The following is a 19,423-nucleotide window of genomic DNA, read 5'->3' as shown; positions in this document are numbered from 1 at the left end:
GAGCAAAATCGCATCGCAATATTAAGGAATCGCAAAATTTGCGATTCCTTAAGAAATCGCAAATTACCACCAACTTCAAATTGGTGGTAATTTGCAATTTCTTTGAAAAATTCACTTTTTGGCATTTTTCAAGGCGCCATATGCGCACACATGTTCATTTCAGGGGTGCATCAGGGTGTCCTAATGACAGCCTTGCACCCTTGAAATTATTCTCAATTTGCGATTCTCAAATTGCGAATCGCAAATTGAGAATGACTTCCCATTCATTCCTATGGGCCTCCTGGCCCAAAGGAATGAATGGGAAGGTATTCCTTAATTGCGATTTCGCAATTTGCTATTCGCAATTAAGGAATACTAAGAAATCGCCAAAAAATTGCTAATTTTTAAATACATCCCGTTTTGCAATTCTCAAATAGCGATTCTCAAAAAATCGCTATTTGAAAATCGCAAAAACTGATTTTCATACATATGCCCCTAGGTCTTTATACTCTCTATGTTTTAAGGTTAACGTGTGCTTGGTCTCTGGGCTCTGTAAAGTGATGAGGCTCTGCTCCAGGGAACAAATCTCCCTCTTGAGCTCTTCTAACTTGACCTTTTTTTCCCCTCTATAAGGGAGATGACCTGTCCTCTAAGTACAGTTTTGTAAGCCTCCCAAAGAATTTGTGTGGAGTCCACAGAGGACACGTATTTTGGAAAAAGGGGACCCCTCTATACTACTATTCCACTTGCTATACATAGGGAACAGACTAGGTTAAGGAAGGTCTATAGCCAAGTGACACAATCAATCTCTATTTATGTAAAATTCATAAATGATATACCCTGGAATATGAAAGTGGGAATAAGGAGTCCAACTGTATACAGAAAACCTCAACAATTGAAAATTTCACATTTGATTTTATTGGTATATATTATATATATTTATCATTTGTTTAAGGGTATACATATTTATATTCTTATTTTTGTTTTTCTTTTCTCTTTTCTTTTCTTATCTTATGGGTGTTTTTCAATATAACAACAGTCAGTTAAAATCGTAATAGAAAAAGTGCATAACCAATAGACATAAGACTGAACAGAGGACACGTTCTTGTTAAAGTATTTTTCTTTTGTTTCTAAAAGACCAGTGAACTTTCATACTACAACAGCCGGCTCTAATGAGAGATAGTTTGAGATACCAGGAGTTTATAGCCATATCACCCTCCCCACTCCGCCTCTGTGGACCAAACCGAACACTGCCCATGTTGGAGAATGCTCTCATATACCATATGCCAAGTGTGCCCCTGAATGTAAAGTGTATTGGTGTTGGTTTTCCCTGGGTTTGTGTGCTCACCATATGTCCATCAACCCAAGGGAATCAGGAAATCCGAGAGCAGTTGGTGGGTAGTTCCCACCGTTTGGTGGAGGAGGGGGTCAATCGATCATGTTTGTCGATGAGCACAAGGTTTAAATCTCCCCCGATAAGTAATTTGGCATCAGGCTGTTGCAGCAACGTAGTGCTCAGATCAGAGAAAGTGATGTCATATAGACGTGGTGGGATGTAGATCGATAGAAGTGAAGGGTCAGTCCCACCCATCTCCCCAACAAGGGCACGGATCTCCCTGGTTTGTCAGACCAAAAGTGTTGGATAGTAAGAGGAAGTGCATGTTTTACTAGAATCCCCACCTCTCTTAAGCCTGTTGAATATCCCGCATGGGCTACCACTCTATATCCGAATCAAGAGCATGATATTTTTTCCCCATCATATGGGTGTCCTGAAGAGGACCACGACTGGGGCCCTAAGCTTAATATATTGCAGAATGATGCACCTCTTTATTTTGTCCCCTAGAACATTTACATTCCAGGACATTATTTTCATGTAAACCATTTCCACCTTGTAATCTGCTCTGTCATTCAGGAGATGAGCTCCCCAAACCTATGTAGGCTACCTTCCGGACCTAGGAGTTGGGTGTGTCGATGAAGACGGACAAATGCTTCAGTCCGCAGCGACAGTGCAGTGTGAGCCAACAAAAACTTAAATAACAGCAAACTTAAGCTAATATTCCCCCTGTGGAACCCCTCGTCTCCATCCACGGTGGACTTAGAACTGCCAACCCCTCCCAACAGTGCAGAGTGCCTGTTGCCCCAAAACAGAACTCAAGAAGGTGGGGCCAGTGAAATTCACAACAATCTCCCTCCTCACCCCCACGCATCTTACTGTGTACTGCCAACCACTGTATCTACTAAAAGTCCGTTGTTCGTCAGGATGCCTAGACTCTGCACGGCTCCTGTATTACTGTCTGGTTTTTGCAGCTTCCTGCCACCCCATCGAACATGTCATGTTGGGATCCTTGATGCGCGGCGCCCTGCGAGGTCTGCTAGTACATGGTCTGTTGGTCCCGTTCCTTGTCCTCCGTCTCCGCTCCACGGTCTGGGTCAGTGAATGAATGAATGAAGGCAGTCTTATATTGCGCAAACTTAGCCCAAGGGCATCAAGGCGCCTAACAAAAACATAATATGGCAGCCGAGAACCAGGTTACAAATACGCCTCTGCGAAAAGCCAGGTTTTTAATGCCTTCCTGAAAGGTCCGATTGAGGGTTGAGTTTTTAATTCCGGGGGGAGGGTATTCCACAATTTAGGGGCCAAAACTGAGAAGGCCCTTCCTCCCCATCTGACTCTACGAACTCGAGGAACAATCAGGAGATTCTTGCTGGAGGAACGTAGGTTTCTGCTGGGAGTGTAAGGAACCAGCAGAGAACGTATACCCTCAGAGCTTTCTCCGAATAAAGCCCCGTGTACAAGGCACAGGATCTTAAAAGAGATCCTGGCCTGAATCGGGAGCCAGTGCAAATTCTTCCTAGCTAAAGTGGCAGAAGAGCGACTGGGGACATCTAGGATAAACCTAGCTGCGGCGTTTTGCACAGTCTGCAAACGTTATGCCAAGCCTATGTTAATGCCCGAGTAGAGCGCATTGCAGTAATCTAAACGGGATGTAACTAGGGCCACCACAGTCTGTTTACGGGCTTTCAAGGAAAGATAGTGCGTAATTTTCCTCAAGGTACTAATAACGCCCCAGCAGGTGGAGACCGTTCTATTTACCTGCTGAGCCATAGCAAGCGAGGTGTCAATCATCACGCCCAAGTTCCGAGCGGATTTCGTGGGCCGTGGACAAACTCCAAGAGATGGAGGCCACCAATCGCTTGACCAGACATCCTGGTCTCCACCGAAGATCAAGACTTCGGGTTTCTCTCCGTTCAGCTTTAGTGAATTAAGAATCATCCACTGTGAAACTGCCTCCATGCAGTTCCTAAAGCTGAAAGCGGAGGTACTCACCGAATGGGAGAGAGAAACGATAATTTGGGTATCATCGGCGTATGATACCACCTCCATCCCAAAAGATCTTACTAATCTGGTAGGAGGGGCCACATATATGTTAAAAAGAGTGGGGCTTAACGCCGACCCCTGTGGGACCCCACACTGCACAGGTTTAGGGAGGGACAGGAACTCTCCTAACTTGACTCTCTGCTCCCTGTGATTGAGAAAAGAGGTCAGCAGGCTCATCGCTGGGCCCTCCACCCCTATCTCCCTAAGACGAGCTGTTAAGATGGAGGGAGACAGGGTGTCGAAAGCTGCTGTCAGGTCTAGCAAGACCAGTAGAGTAGACTGGCCCCGATCGACCTTTGAGCGGATGTTATTTACGACCACAGTAAGAGCCGACTCAGTACTGTGGTGCTTCCGGAAACCATGTTGTGACGGATCAAGAAGTCCGGAGGAATCAAGAAAGGCCGTTAGATGTTGATTAAGATGTGTCTCAAGCATCTTTGCTGGGGCCGGCAGAAGTGATATTGGGCGAATTTTTTTTTAATGTCTCCGGGTCTAATGTCGGCTTTTTCAGCAGAGGCTTGACCACTGCCATTTTCCAAGAAGCCAGGAAAATGCCTTCCATTATAGCATGGTTTATTACTTATAGGTGATAGGGCAACAAAACTTCCCTACAGTCCTTCAGAATCCTGAGGGGGCAAGGGTCCAAAGGAGATCCCGATTTAATTCTGTTCAGAAGCTAGTCTAACTGCTGGAAAGTAAGAAGAGGAAAATTGGACAAACTATTAAGGGAATCCTTTGGCCAGCAGTCAATGGGAGATGAAGGCTGGAGAAGGGGGGAGCCCAATAGGTCCATTTGTGATTCCAGAGAGGTATAAATATCAGCTATTTTTTAATGAAAAAACAGCGAGATCTTATCGCACAATTCTTGGGACACTATTACAGGGTCAGGTGTTTGCAAGGTATACAGGGAATCAACATTCTTAAACAATTCCCTTGGGGAAGTGAGGGAGGCCATTAAATTTGAAAAGTGGGCCTGCTTTTCCTCAATTATCTTCATTGTGTACTCTCTAAGCAAGATTTTGTGCTTTTCTCTTTCTCTGTGACCCCAGGTTGTTCGCCAGAGCCTTTCCTGTTTCCTGCAGTCCTACCTTAAAAGCCTAAGTGTCTCTGAGAACCAGGGGGCCGAGGGTCTCTTTCTGGCAGAATAGCCGTAAGAGGCAGGGGCCAGGAAACCCACCGCTCTTGTGATGGCGTTAGAAAGATCTAACGCAGCGGCATTAACCTCTCCCAAGGGTGCAGTCCTGGTGTTGGCCATGAGAGGGGCCAGGGTATCATTGGAAATTTTCCTATAGTTCCGCTTAGGTTCCCTTCTCCTTGAGTAGCACGGCAGCGTGGAAAAAGAGGGGGTTTTTAATTCCAAGGGGGACAGCCAGATGGTCTGACCACACAAGAGGAATAGGGAGGCCCGTTGTTAATCTGGGATTGTTGGAAAAAACCCCGTCCAATGTGTGACCCGCTTGATGAGTAAGGCTATCCACCAGTTGCAGGAGACCACATGAGGCTAGGGAGTCCACCAGGGAACAGGTGTCACTAGAGCCTGAATCTTCCAAATGGAAGTTCAAATCACCCATAACCGTCAGATGTGATCTACCAAAATAGGGCTCTAAAATATTAAGCAAATTATGACCAAAACCCGATCTGGGACCCGGGGGCCTGTAAATCAGGAGGCCAGAAAAGGCAACCGGGGGGGAAGAAGTTAAAGAGAAAAAGATGGCCTGAAAGGAATCTGAGGGAGAGGAAAGAGTTGTAATACGTCAGGTTGCAGAGGTCTTATAGAGGATACCCAGTCCTCCTCCCCTACGACCAACTCTGTCCATTCTGGCCAGTGCATAACCCTCTGGAATAGCGTTAACCAGTTCGGGACCAGAGGAGACAGAGGCCCATGTTTCAGTAATAAAGACCCATGAGGGTTTCCTGGCAGCGACAAAATCATAAAATGCTATATTGTTCTTTACTAAAGATCTAGCATTGATAAGAAAGCCCCGTTCGGAGGTGGTGTTAAGGGTCGCCGTAACAGCAGGAGACCGCGTGTGTAAGGTGTCTGAAATTATGGGCTCACTAAATCCAGTATAGCAGCAACAGTGGGGAGACCTCCGAAATACCTCAGGGGCAAACTTATGGTGGCAGGGAAGTTTGGAGGGTTTAAGTGCAGCCAAGTCCTGACGCGAGTAGATGAAACTTACTCGAGTGCCTACAGAGATAGCAGCCTCTTCTCCAGCCCCCAGCGCATCCAGCGCATCCTCAGCGCGGACGGGCGCAGATGGGCTAGACTTAGGTGCGACTTTGCGCGCGCCCGCTGTTCGCGTCCGCTGAACGCGGAGAAAGACATCCGGGTTAAATAGGGGAGGACCTACGAGACGAAGCCCGCATGACCCTAAGCAGCCAGTCCGGGCAGGAGAAACAAATATACGCCGGCGCCCTCCAACACAAACGGGAGATCCCGTGGTGGATCGGGGCGCTTGCAAGGGCGGCGTAAGTAAGGGCAAGAGCGCGGCTTTAACACACAGTGTCAATGCCAGTATTTGCAATTTTAAAATTAACCAGTTATACAATTTAACATTTCACATGCAACATCGTAATCATGCAGCATAAAGTTAAAAAATCGTCAGAGCATTAAAACGCTACAGCGTTAGGAGCGGGGCATCTGATTCTAGACCCGGCACCATCAACTAAACAGAGGTAATTCTAAACATCCGGGTTAAATAGGGGAGGACCTACGAGACGAAGCCCGCGTGACCCTAAGCAGCCAGTCCGGGCAGGAGAAACAAATATATGCCAGCGCCCTCCACAACAAACGGGAGATCCCGTGGTGGAACGGGGCGCTGGCAAGGGCGGCGTAGGTAAGGTCAAGAGCGCGGCTTTAACACACAGTGTCAATCCCAGTATTTGCAATTTTAAAATTAACCAGTTTTAAAATTTAACATTTCACATGCAACATCGTAATCATGCAGCATGAAGTAAAAAAATCGTCAGAGCATTAAAACGCTACAGCGTTAGGAGCGGGGCATCTGATTCTAGACCCGGCACCATCAACTAAAACGTCTGGTAACATTGCTGCCATCTGGATCGGTTCGTGGTTCGCGCTCCTTTCGCTGGCCTCCAGCCATCTAGCCAGTTTCATACTTTGTCTGGGGTTGCAAAGTACCTGGTTTTGCCCTCTGATATCACTTGCAGCTTCACCGGGAACATTGTGGAATATTTCAGTTCTTGCACACTCAGTGTCTTTTTCACTTTGTCAATATTGCTGTGTAGCTGTTGAGCTCGGAGTGTAACGTCTGGGACGAAACTAATGCTGCCGTTCTTGTATTTGAGTGGCGGGGTGCAACTCGCTGCCTGAAGCATTACATCGTGAGCTCTATAACTGATGATACGGGCAGTTATGGTGCGTGGTGGCACGCCTTGGTGGGGGCCCTGCCACTCTGTGAACATGTTAAACAGAGAAGTAATTAGACAGGCCTCGTGGCTGGAGTACTTTGAGAATGAGGTCATCTAAAAATAGATCAACTGCTGATCCCTCCGCCCTCTCCAGGACCCCAACCACTCAGATGTTATTTATCCTAAAACGGCTTTCAAAGTATTCCAGTTTGGCCCCCAGTACATCAGCACTGGCACGTAGTTCGTCAACTTGTTTCCGCCAGCTCGCTGTTTCTGTTTTGAGGGCAGAGATGGAGTTTTCCACCTCCTTTACTTTCGCACTCAAGTTGTGGAGGTCTGCCCTAACCAGTGTGGCCTCCATGGAGGTTGTGTCTATTTTTGTTTCTAGGGCTCTCCGGACCCCCTGAATGGGCTCCATAATGTCTTCGAGTGTAAGCATCTCTCCGTCCTAGGGGGGGTAGCGGGCTGCCACGCTGACATCTGCGCAGCTTCCAGTGCTGCGTTCCCTGCAACATCTTTGGGGAGTGCAAATTTATCCACTTTCATCTGGTGTGAGGCTCGGGCTCCCCTGCCCCCAGTCATCGCCGTTGGCCGCACACATGGCAGTCGCAGCTATGGTCACAGCGGCAGTCGCCAACACCTGCTAACTGCACCCTCCAGTGAGGAGTCCTCCCTGTGGCCTGTTGGGTTTCCCACTGCGTTCCCTGCACCATCTTTGGGGAGTGCAATGGTATCCAGTTTTAGCTGGTGTGAGGCTGGGGCTTTCCTGCTTCCAGTCATCGCCGTTGGCCTCACACATTAAAGCCGCAGTTTTGGTCACAGCTGTAGTCGCCGACACCTGCTAAGTGCACCCTCCAGTGAGGAGTCCTCCCTGTGGCCTGTTGGGTTTCCCACTGCCCTTCGTGCAGCTGTTCCAGGTCTCCACCAAATCCTGAGGCAATTGATGTCTGCACCTGTGTCCAAGTTCAGAAGCAGTTTGCATGGGGAGAAATACTGGGCCGCACTACCAGAGTGGACCCTCCAAGCGACAGCTGCATGCTGCCACTCGCTGCTTCCTCGGTCAATGTTGCAAAGGTTCAGACGGCAGGGACCTAGTGTGCACCGGGTCCTGGAGAGCCTCCCTCTCCAGTTCACAGTGGCAGTGCGTGATCAGGGTGGTGTAGGTTTGGGCATCTGGCCTTCACTGGTGTCTGTGCTCTCTCCTGGCCAGTCACCTTGTCCTACTAGTCTAAGCACCCCACCCAGCACCATATCCTTTGCTTGGGGTGAGGGATGGGGAGGCGGGGGCTGCTGACTGGGCACAGATGATGCTCCACTGGGTAAGGGGCCCCAAAGTCATGCAGAGTGTCCCCACTTGCCTCTCAGAGTCTTCGACTGGGTTCCACCGTTACTGCCTGCTGGGGTACCTGGGCAGCTCTGAGTATTTAAAACTGGCAGTATTGTGAGCAGGCAACTCTCCTCCAGCCTTCCTACTGTGCTGGACTGTAGTACAGTTAGGCCCCTGGCGCCACCCACGTCACACCACTGGACCCGGGCGTAGCAGGCTTATTGATGCTTTATGCTCCTCAAAGAGTTGGAGGGGTTGATAATCCTGTGTTGCCGGGTGGGCCCAGGGGAAGCCCATCTCCCCCTCGCCGTTTCATGGTCCCAGTCCGGCTCCACGCACTGCAGTTCAATGGACCCAATGTACCCCTCTTGGATGCCCATTCCATGTCCGAAGCTCCTGCACCGGATCCCCTGGCAGTCAGATATGAGCCGTGAGCCCTGCATCACCTCTCCCAGCCCACAACTGTAAGCGTTGTCAGTGGTGGTGGCACGCTGGGTCTGGATGGGAAGGAGTTATCTCGAGGCATTGCTTTCAGTGCTCCTGCCTCGCCAGGCCAACATACAACCTTGCTCTGGGGGTCACCTCCATCTCACCGCTAGGTCTGCGCTCTACCGCCCCCACATGGACTCTCTGCATCCTGCTGTATCAGAGGGTCGGTTGGGCTCTATTGGGAGAGGCCACCTCCACCTATCTTCACTCTCTCGTCCCCAGCCGATCTTGCAGCCTGACCCCGCTGCACAAGGCCGTGGCACAACACACTGCAGAAGGCCACTTTAGGCTACACACTGTTTCAAACCATGGTTGTTGCTCCTCCACAATGGTTCTAAAGATTCCCCTCCACCTCTGCGGTTTAAAACCTTACCACAGGGGCTGCAGAGAATATATTATGGATGGATTAGGATGAGAGCCGCTTTACCAAGCAGCCATCTTGTACGACTTGTTAGACAGACCCCCCCACATAACCATATATCTCCCAAAATATATTTCTTTCTTGACAAATCTTGTTTTGTTGAACATATATGTCAAAGCATGTTTTCTCAAAAAACGTAGCACTGAAACTGTGGAGACCCCTGAGCTACAATCACGTCCTTGTTGTCTTCATTGAGTATCATTTGGATTCTGTCACTTCCCATTTTCTAATGGCTTCCACTAGAACTCCTTTGAAACACTGACATGCAAACACGGTGGTCTTTTATTTCAGTATTCTTGTTTGTATTGATAAAAGTGCAAATTTCCAAGCCCATCCTCACAGTAAAACTCTGAAGCATATTCCCTGCATCTTTTCCTTCTATCTCAAAATGATTTTGGTATTTCCGCAAAGTGGTCTTCATCCGAAAAGTACATTTTGTCTGTTATAATTTGGCGGTTATTTTTGGGAAAGAGAGTTTTTATTTATTTTTTCTTCAAAAATACATAATGCCCTCCTAAAACATCTAGCCAGATGGAATTAATAGGATCTCTCACAACTCTGTAAGACAAAAAAGCGACAACTAGCCGGTGAATCAAGAAATATATGGCTAAATTGACGCCAATTTCTTCAACTGAATTAATCACCATCTTGTGCCTAGAAGTTAAATTTAAGATACAGCCTGCCTTTTTTTCAGTGATATCTACGTATGACATTGCGGTCCTTGCACTGGATATGCATCTTGAAAGGCAACCTATAGCCGACTTTATAGTTACTTTGTATCCAACCTTTTAAACTCAATTGTGTTCTTCTAAGATTGATAATACATAGACCCTCCAGGGTACCAAATCACATTTAAATTTCTGCTACAAAATAAGAACTTAGTCGAGAAAAAAAAAGTTATATTCACAAGAATCAAATCAAATGAAGAAGAAACCTGCATACCTTGGCATGGTGCAGATCTACTCCATACATAGACAGTTTTTTGGCGTTTTCCAAGAAGTGCACCTCGGCTTCTGCGGGTGTCATTCCCCTAGACAAAGAAAATCAACAATATATTCATAATCAGTATCTCTTAGCAAAGATGACAGTCAATTGTAAACTTAGCCATCCCCCGCTGTCCCAAACTGAATTTAAAATTATTTTCTCACAGTAATTAAGAGCAAAATCAGAATCTGGCAATCATAAATTGATGATGCTATTTGTACAAATGGTCACATGACAAATAATACGTACTTTAGGCCTGTGCTTTTTTGTTACGTCAGCAAATTTAAAGTTACTTTTGCACGTTGACACTGCTTTGAGTCGTCACTCAGAGATACATTTTATCCTCAAAGCAGACATAATTCTCTTCAAATCAGACTCCTGCCTGCATCTTGAGTGACTTTTATTCTGCAATGTACAGCCTGACAGAGAGAAGAAAACTCATACACGGATTTTTTTTTTAAATTATCCACATTTTACATGCAGTGGTGCGCACATTTCACAAACCTCTAATTATCTGCAGGAAATTCCAAGAAGCCATCTTATTCTAATTTTAAATCCTGACATATTAGTTTATTTGAGCCACTACGCAAGTCTGCAAATGTGTTAATTATCAAATAAAAGCAAAACACATTATATGAAAAATACACTTAATGGGCTAGAATTCACTGCAAGAATGATAGGAAGCCTATCGAATTTTCACCCCGCCTTTGTCTTCTGAACATTTGGGAGGCTACCGACATATCCAGAACTGAGAGAATGTGGGTCTCCCTTGGCTGTATGGTTGGAAAAACGCAGCTTAGCCAGAACTTGGAAAGGAGTGACGAAGCCACAGTTTACGGACTGGGAATCTGACATGGATTGGTGCATGCAGGCAGAGAGAGTAATTTATGATGGTAGAGGATGCCCACAGAAATGGACTAGAACCTGGGGGCCCTGGAACTCAAGCAGAGGGATGATATGTACTCCTTGTAATGATGCCTCCCCAGGGTTAGCTGACCACGATGTCGAGTAATGTTTTGCTAACGGCGACAAGCATGTAATATGTGACCATATTATAGTTCCGCGGATTCGCTATGACAATTGTTGTACTAATGCAATGAGATTGTTGAAAATGATTGCACTGCACTTTATTATTCTGTGTCTGTGTTGCTTTTGTTTTTGTTTATACAATAAAAAAGATTTCTTAAATAAAAAGAATGATATGAAGATGCACACAATTTCTCATCTGAAGTGGGTTGCTGCTTCTTTCGATTTTGGTGCAACAACAGAATACTATTCCATACAGAAAAGATAAGATACAAGATCGCTCCACCTGAAGGAAATCTTGGAGTGGTATTGCATGTTGTCCAAGCTGGAGAGGAAGAGTTCACCTTGCCTGCAGAGATCTGGAAGAGGGACCTGCCAAATCTGGACGTTGAAACCCTGTGGCAAGTATCAATGTCTTTTCTTTGGCCCTCTATTAAATCTGAGCCTCTCAGGGAAAATCATTTATTTACTGTGCACAAGGCTTACTGCATGCCAAGGAAGTTGTCGAAGTTGGGAAGCCGGGAGGCAAGGAAGTGCCCCAAGTGTGGTGAGGAAAAAGCGGACGATGTTCATACGTTCTGGTAGTGTCCCTTGACTGGGATCTTCAAGCAAGAAGTCGGTAAGGTGCTCTCAGACATAATGGTCACGAGATCAAGGTAAGTTTGGTACTGGTAATTTTTGGAGATGCCAGTGGGGTGTGGGGGGGGGATCCCTTGAATCTTTTCAAGACACAAAAATCTCTCATCTTTGAAATAATCCTGCTTGCACAAAGAGAGATATGTCTAAAGTGGATTCTCCCCTGCCCCCCTTTGGTGTGAGAATAGTTCATGTCAGCTCAAAGAGTTTACAGTTTATCTCGTAGTGGTCACCCTTCCAAAAGAACAACATTTTTGGGGCATTTGGGAAGATTGGCATACATCCCATTCTTTTACTAGGATACCTTAACCACCTTTCTGTTTTCAAAATGCGGTTGTCCAATGATTAAACATCAATGCAACAAAAGTTGAAAGGGAGTTGCCTCGGTGCTCACGTTTGGAGCTCCTATTTTCAAACTGTGTTTGGGGCATAGGATTTCAACTAGTGGGGAGCATATTACCCCTTGGCTCTTTCTACTCTGGTGAAGGAGGTGTGGGACTTTCGTTACAGCCTCAGTGTGCCCTGGCCTCTCTGATGAAAAATGAGGACATAAAAAAAAGAAATATTATTCCATCTCAGCACCCTACAAAAATAACTGCTTTGGTATGATAAAAAATGTTTGCTGGTGCTGCAATACTTGCAAGGAAGCAGCTGTGAATGTGAACAAATAACGTTTGGTAAGATGCAAGCAACTATTCATGAGAGAGAACAATCATTGCCAAAAATAAATACTTATGGCTAGCTATCCTTCTCAAAAAGTCTACACAGCCAAGCATTTTAAACCATTATCAAATCTCCTGGTTCCAAAAATATGTTGTGGGAACATATCTAAGTATCAGAAGCCAGCGCTCTTGCCTCATCTGGTTCTTCTACGACTGCGTGACTAACCCTCCATGAACTCCCGTCATAGAGGGGTTACTCCACATGCACAACAGTAAAAAGTGTGAAAAGATTTCCATTAATTTCAGAGTAATCTGTAATCCATATTGCATAATCCTCATTTGAATCAAAAGGACTCTCTATTTCATCAAATAAATCCTTCATGCTCCATTGGGACCCTTCCATAATCATTGTTTCCACCCATTTACATGAACTGTAATTCATTGAGGGTCTGCAATTAATTTATTTTCCCAAAGCACTTCAGACCTCCTCAAGGTCCTTTTCAGTGGAAAACTGAAATATCATATTAATATCGTATTAATTACTGCAGAAATAAAGAATTGAAATACAAAAGGTATAAATTAAAAAAGGAAACAAAAAAGAACTTTACGTTCATATGAGACTATAACCTGCACAATCTAAAATCCACACAGGATCTATGAAGCGCTGACGATGTGTCCGCCAAGACATATACTCCATGCTGCTACGCACCATATTGTCTATGCAGTAATGTACATGTGGACTGGTTAAGTCCATCTTGATTGTAACTATTTCCCTTCTAGAATGCCAATGTTGCTGTGGAACAGACACACCATGTTAAGATATACCTTTCTAATAAATGCAGCCTCTAAATTGAAATTACAAATGTAACACTCCAAAGAGGTATTTTTAAACAACAAACAAAATCAAACTTACAAAACATCCTAGCAATCATTTTTTAAAGATTAGTGGTAAGAATTCACTATCATGGAATAAAGCATGTCAAATACTATGGGCCCGATTATGATGGCGGGTGGTCGGGCTTCCACAACAGGCCGGTGGTTGCTCTCCGCCTGACAGCCAAAATGGCGGTCCGACCACCGCATTATGATGCGGTCAGTAGGAGCGCAGCAATCGACCGGCGCCTCAGACAGGCTCAAGGAGCCGTCAGGGGGTTGGTCTAACCGTAATTCCGACAATGGAGGCGGTGAATGCAGAGGCACCGCCATAGAGATTATGATGTCCCTTCTCCCTCTGCCTTTACATGGCGGTCCAACACCCATGTAAAGGCAGATGGAAAGGGACTTTGGGGCCCCTAGCAGGGTCCCCGTGAGCCTAGACTACGGGACCTGAGGGGCACATGTGGTGCCCCCCCCAAACATCCATGCGTGTGTGCCAGGTACCACAAGACACAACAGAAACAGGAATGTATACACACGAACAAAATACCAGCCACTAAATAAAAGATGCACTACAACGTTTTTGGGTGAAGATATATATGTCTGAAAGGGACAGACGATGAGTGAAAAGTATGTCTGAAAAGTAAATAGTCACTCTGAACCCTGAACAATTACTAAAATATATCAAATCGACCAAATGTGTTTTTGACCCACTAAGTTAAAACAGTCTAGAAACTCATTCATAAAAACAGGTAATTTCAACCCTGTCATTGAGTGCCCTAACTTGTATGTTTTAAAACAGCTTTTTCAACATATTTCTATTGCACCTGAGTTTTTCTGAGATCCAATTCGGAGTTTAGTTTAATAGGAGGACCTTTAAAGGAGTCAAACTGCCTTGGAGTCTGGTTCTACATGGAGCATCTCCAAACCTTTACTGGCTGATTCCTATGACAGAAACACAATTGGGTGAGCTTTTTTCTTTCTTGGTTTATTTAGAAACTTTATCTTGTAGTCAATGTGTTCCATAATTGGGTGGATGACCTCTTCGGTGTAACCCCTATTCCTGAGTATATTAAAGAATTCCTGTTCTTTCTCTTTGTTTGTTTCTTCAGCATATACGCTTTCAGTTCTCATGAACCATGAATATGTAAAATCTGTAGGCTTAAGTTAAACATTAGTATGGAGTTGTTTGGATGTTATTGTCATGGATAGATCTATAAAAGAGATGTCCTTGTTTATAGCATGACTTTCTGTTGACTGCTCTAATGGATAGCATTTGCAGAAAATCTGTAGCATCTGTGATGGCTGCGTGAACCTGCTGGACAATAATCTGTAAAAGTTTATGAATACACTTTCTAAAAGGCTCATGTATTGATTTACAGTCAGTTACTACAACTAAACAGTGATTTTTCTAGTAATCCACCCTCTTCTTAAAGCAGTCTCCAAAAGTGCATTAAGAATGGATTGAAATTAATTTGTCAGATTCTCCTGTAATTTCAAATATTTGATCTCATGCATTACAGTTGCTGTGCTGTTTCTGCTGGAATCGAAAACCATCCCCACTAGTGTTCCTCCTTTGTATGCTATTTTCAGCAAAGTTCCACTGTCGTTGTTAAGACTTTGTAATGCTCTTCCCTTGTTACAGTTGTATGTAATAAAGTTGACTTTTAAAATACTGACTATATTAAAGTTGAGTTGAAATTGTTTAGGTACTAACCTTGTGTCCTTCATTATTACCCACAACAATTCCAAAAATGTAGAATGTTATCACATGAATTATTTAATGTATCTAACTATGCCCTAACAAACCCTTAGTACCCCTCAATTCTTCCCATCCCATAACTCTTAAAACCCCAAACGTCCGCTTAATGCTAATCTTCTCTGAGCCCACAAACCAAATAACTACTTGTAATGCTGCCATTCCCTGAACCTTAAAAACGACATCTACCCCTTAACTCTACCAATCCATGAACCCTAAAACCACTTACTGCCCCTCACTAAAACCATTCCTTCAACCCTAAAACACCTTACTAGCCCTAAGTGCTACTTTTCTATGCACCCTAAAAACCTCTTGCTACCCCTTTATGCACTCTTCCATGAATTAAAAAAACTTACTAACCCCTAAAGCTATCCTTCCCTTAACAATAAAATCCCTTCCTATCCCATTAATGGTAAAATTGCCTGAACATTCCCATATTGCTACCCTTCCCATATTTCTACCCTTCCTTGAACCCTGAAAATCCCTAACTACTCTGTTACGTTAACATCTCTGAACCCTAGAAAACCCTGAACCACCCGTTTAATGGTTCCTTTCCCTGCTTCCTGAAAACTCTTGCTACCCCTTCACCCTATCCTTGCTAAAATCTCTTAAATATCACTCAATTCTACCCATCCTTGAGCCCTAGAATCTCCTTACTTCAGCTTTAACATTACTCTTCCTTGAACCCTAAAAACCCCTTACTATTCCTTAATGAGACTAATACATGAACACTAAGAAGTCACTAACTACTCCTTCGTGCTATCAATCCCTGAGCCTTGGCAGCATCTTGCCGTCCCTTAGGATACCATTCACTGAACCCTGAAAACCTTTACTATAACTTTACGCATCCTTCCTTGAACCCTAAAAGATCTTACTACCCCTTAATACTACCCTTCCCTAAACCTTAAAAACCCCTTACTACCCCAACACGATCCTTCCCTTTAACCTGAAAAAACAATTTTACTACCCCTAAGCGCTACCCTACCCTAATCCCTAAAAACCCTTAGTATCCCTTAAATTAACCTTCCTCAAACCCTTCCATGAATCTTAAAAACACTTTACTATCCTCATACGTTACCCTTCCCTGAACCCTTAAATCCCTTACTATGCCTTAATGCTACCCTTCCCTGAACAATTACAGCCCTTCATGCTATCTTTTTCTGAACTCTAAAAACCTTAAAACCTCTTAAAACTATCTCTCTCTGATTCCTAAAAAACCTCCTACTACCTGTCAACACTACTCTTCCTTGAACCCTAACAAAGCCTTAATACTCTTTAACGCTACCTTCTACAAACTCTAAAACCCCCAACTTCCACCTAACACTACCAATCCCCGAACTATACTAATCCATTACTACCCTTAAAACTACCCATCTCTGAATCCTAAAAAACCCTCACTAGCCCCTGCCTACCTCTACACCTCACTTAAATGCTAAACTCTGCTTTAGTAGGACAATATCCCCTCGCCATTGCCCCCCAGACACATACAGTTGCCCAATGGGGCACATCATTTTTTGTAACCACAGCCTTTTTCAACACATTTTCCATATGACATTTTGACAGAACTTTTTACAGTCTAATTTTTCCACTAATATTTTTACTCCAACCCGTCTTTAATGGTGAAATTGCAGTGTCTTTTATTATTAAATTATCGCTCTTCACCCAAGATCAATTACTCAAAATTCTCAAGTAATTTGTGACAAACTGAGAACATGCAAGTAGTTTGGGGTTTTAACTCCTTGTATACTGGTGCTTGCATAGTCCCAGGGTCTTCGACTACATTGTTAACATTTCAGGTTCTGCATACATAAAAATAATGACACCTCAGTTTCTATCAAGTTTAAAAGTGTATTATATATATATATGTGGGTACAGAGTAAGCAACTTTTTCAAGGGCTTTCATTTCAATCTGATTAAATTGTTTTCTGAAATGTTGATCACAATAGTTTCAACTTGGGTGCACAACACTATTTTCTCTCCTTGTAAGACGAGTTTTCATTGGTGCCAGATTGTTCATTGGATACTGTTATGGTTAAAAGAGATTGATTGTTAGAGGTGTCTGGTTTTACTTGTATATGTCCCCTCAATCATTTGTGTTTTCCTGAACATTCTCCATCCTAAGTACTATTTTCTGCGGAAGGGTCTCTACTGCTCCTTTTGGGGGCATATATTCCCGCCAATGTGCAAACCACATAAAGTTTAAATTTCCATATTTCCATATTTTCCATTCACTAATCTCTTTGGAGTGGGATTACATTTCTTTGTTTGTGACTTCCAATGTGGTTTTTTTAACACTTCTCCTGTTCCGGTTTTGCTGCTATTTACTTTTTTAACTGCTTAATGTCTTCCTACAATTCATTCAATATTCTGACAGCTCTTTTATTATCAGTAAAAATGGCATCTGGAGAGGACTTATTTTGAAGTGCATACATATGCTTCATAAAGGTTTTGTTGGCTTTGCCTAAAGCTGGTTATAAAATGCTAGATCCTCTCAGTATTTGTTTAGTTTATGATGCTGGATCAAAGTTGTAGCATGGAGATGGTGATGACGTTTCATTAAATATTCAGGTTGCCTGATGTTGCTGTTTATGGTCCCTGTGGAGGTTATCTGGTGTTATGTTTTCTTTATCAGCAAGTACATTTTCTTCGTTTCGCTCGTGTGAATCCTAAGGTCTATTTTCTGTAAAATGTGATCTGTCTGCATAGTAGGTCCAAGAAGGGGCTAAACGAGCATTATTATTCAAGACTTGTAGAGGATTAGTTTCCTATGTACTGTAGTGATGAATGCTCCTAAAAGTAAATATGAATCTTGATAAACTATTCCTATTAATGTTCATATTACTAGCTTTAAATGATAAAGAAGTAAGGATATGTTTGACAATTCTATGGTGAAAAGAGCAAAGGAACTGTACAATGCCACAAATGTTTGTTTTATATTGCCATTAGTGCAAACTTCTCATGAGTCAAAAAAAGAAAAATCAGAAGAAACAAACCTGCAAGCTACATATATATATATATATATATATATATATATATTCACAGTTGCAAAGAATTAGATTGCGCACTCGAAGGAGAAGTTTCAATCACCGTACCGGCTTTGGTTCCGGCCGGATTTGCGCCAACTGACTGAGGGATTGATCGCGGAAGGACCTACATTGTGCATTGCGATATATATATATATATTATATATATATTATATATATATATATATATATATATATATATATATTTATATATTTATATATGAGACTCTAACGCCCTTGGTTAGAACGCCAGCGCTCCTCCTTTGGTGCGGTGCGAAATTTTCTCCGGCAGGGCAGACGATAATTATCACAACAAATAACCCCTGAGTTTAGAGGTTGTCGAAAAATGCACTCTCTCGAAATCCTTTTGAATTCAAATTGCTTTATTGCAAATAAGCAGCCGTAGTCATGCCCAACGTGTTTCGGTTCACGTCTCGTACCTTGATCAAGGGAAGTTTAACATCAACCGGTAGAAACCAGACATTTTTTATCTCAGTTTCACAAGCATTTCCTATCAATAGCTTTGTAAAGCTTTCTGGTCTGCGCAGTGCAGTTTTTTTTTATATATAAACAAATAACGTGAAAAGTTAGAACATTCTTATTGTGCACTAGTGCTATTTACAATTTATAAAACAGTGCTGCTGACGCAGTGCGGTTGTGTGTGGTTGATTTAAAACTAATTTATAACCAACTGGCCAAACAAACATTTGCTTAGAGTGCTCTAAATCATGTCGTCTGACAACGTGAAGGAGCGGGAGGCTGCAGCTATGAAAATGTATGGCGACTCAGTAGCACGCAATAAAGAAAACTACGCATCGAATTTTCTGGTCCGTGTCTGTGTTGGCTAAAGCAAATGCGACGAACTGATTGCTGCAGCGGCATCACGGATTGAAGCATATATATATTCACTGAAAAAACCATAGGTTATAGACCATATATAGTTAGGAATTAGCATTTAAAAAACCTTATTTTACTCACACAAAACCATTGAAATTCCATATATAGTTAGTTGCACTAACTATATATCGCGCACCCGCAATCCACTGCTGATGATGTCACATATTACATCATTCATGACATGGTCAGTGACATCACTGATGACATCACTGATGACATCTCAAATGACATCACTGATGACATCACTGATGACATCTCAAATGACATCACTGATGACTACATCCAGTGACTGTATAATTCTGTAAAGTTAAAATATGTCTTACATATTGAAGAATGAGTGGATGTATAAGTGTCTGGACGAAGGATTTAGTAGGTGCATGACTGAATGTATGAGTGAGTGATTAAATGTGTCTCACTGAGTGCATGGGTTAGTGACTAAACTGTCTTAATTTGTGCATCATTATGTCTGTTGTTCTGTAAACTGCTGCATGTGTTGATCAGTAGCTATATGAGTAACTATATGGGTTATTGATTGATTGCCCAAGTATTTGCATGGGAGACTGAGTGTGTGTGTGGCTGGCTGGGCGGTG

The 19,423-nt window shown here is 43.4% G+C and overlaps 1 protein-coding gene across 18 annotated transcripts in view; it reads right to left on the bottom strand.

Annotated features, from left to right (window-relative positions):
• Positions 1-19,423, bottom strand: part of EPB41L3 (erythrocyte membrane protein band 4.1 like 3) — an 860,969-nt gene that overhangs the window by 225,042 nt on the left and 616,504 nt on the right. For all 18 annotated transcript variants that reach the window (XM_078687549.1, XM_078687552.1, XM_078687558.1 and 15 more), the window contains one exon: positions 9,913-10,000. In XM_078687549.1, the coding sequence (XP_078543675.1) occupies positions 9,913-10,000 (88 nt within the window). The remainder of the gene's footprint in view (positions 1-9,912; positions 10,001-19,423) is intronic.

Source organism: Lissotriton helveticus, chromosome 4_1, assembly GCF_964261635.1.
Source record: "Lissotriton helveticus chromosome 4_1, aLisHel1.1, whole genome shotgun sequence".
Classification (NCBI taxonomy): domain Eukaryota; kingdom Metazoa; phylum Chordata; class Amphibia; order Caudata; family Salamandridae; genus Lissotriton; species Lissotriton helveticus.
Note: the sequence above shows the minus strand (reverse complement) of the source record. Positions and strands in the feature narration are given on the sequence as shown.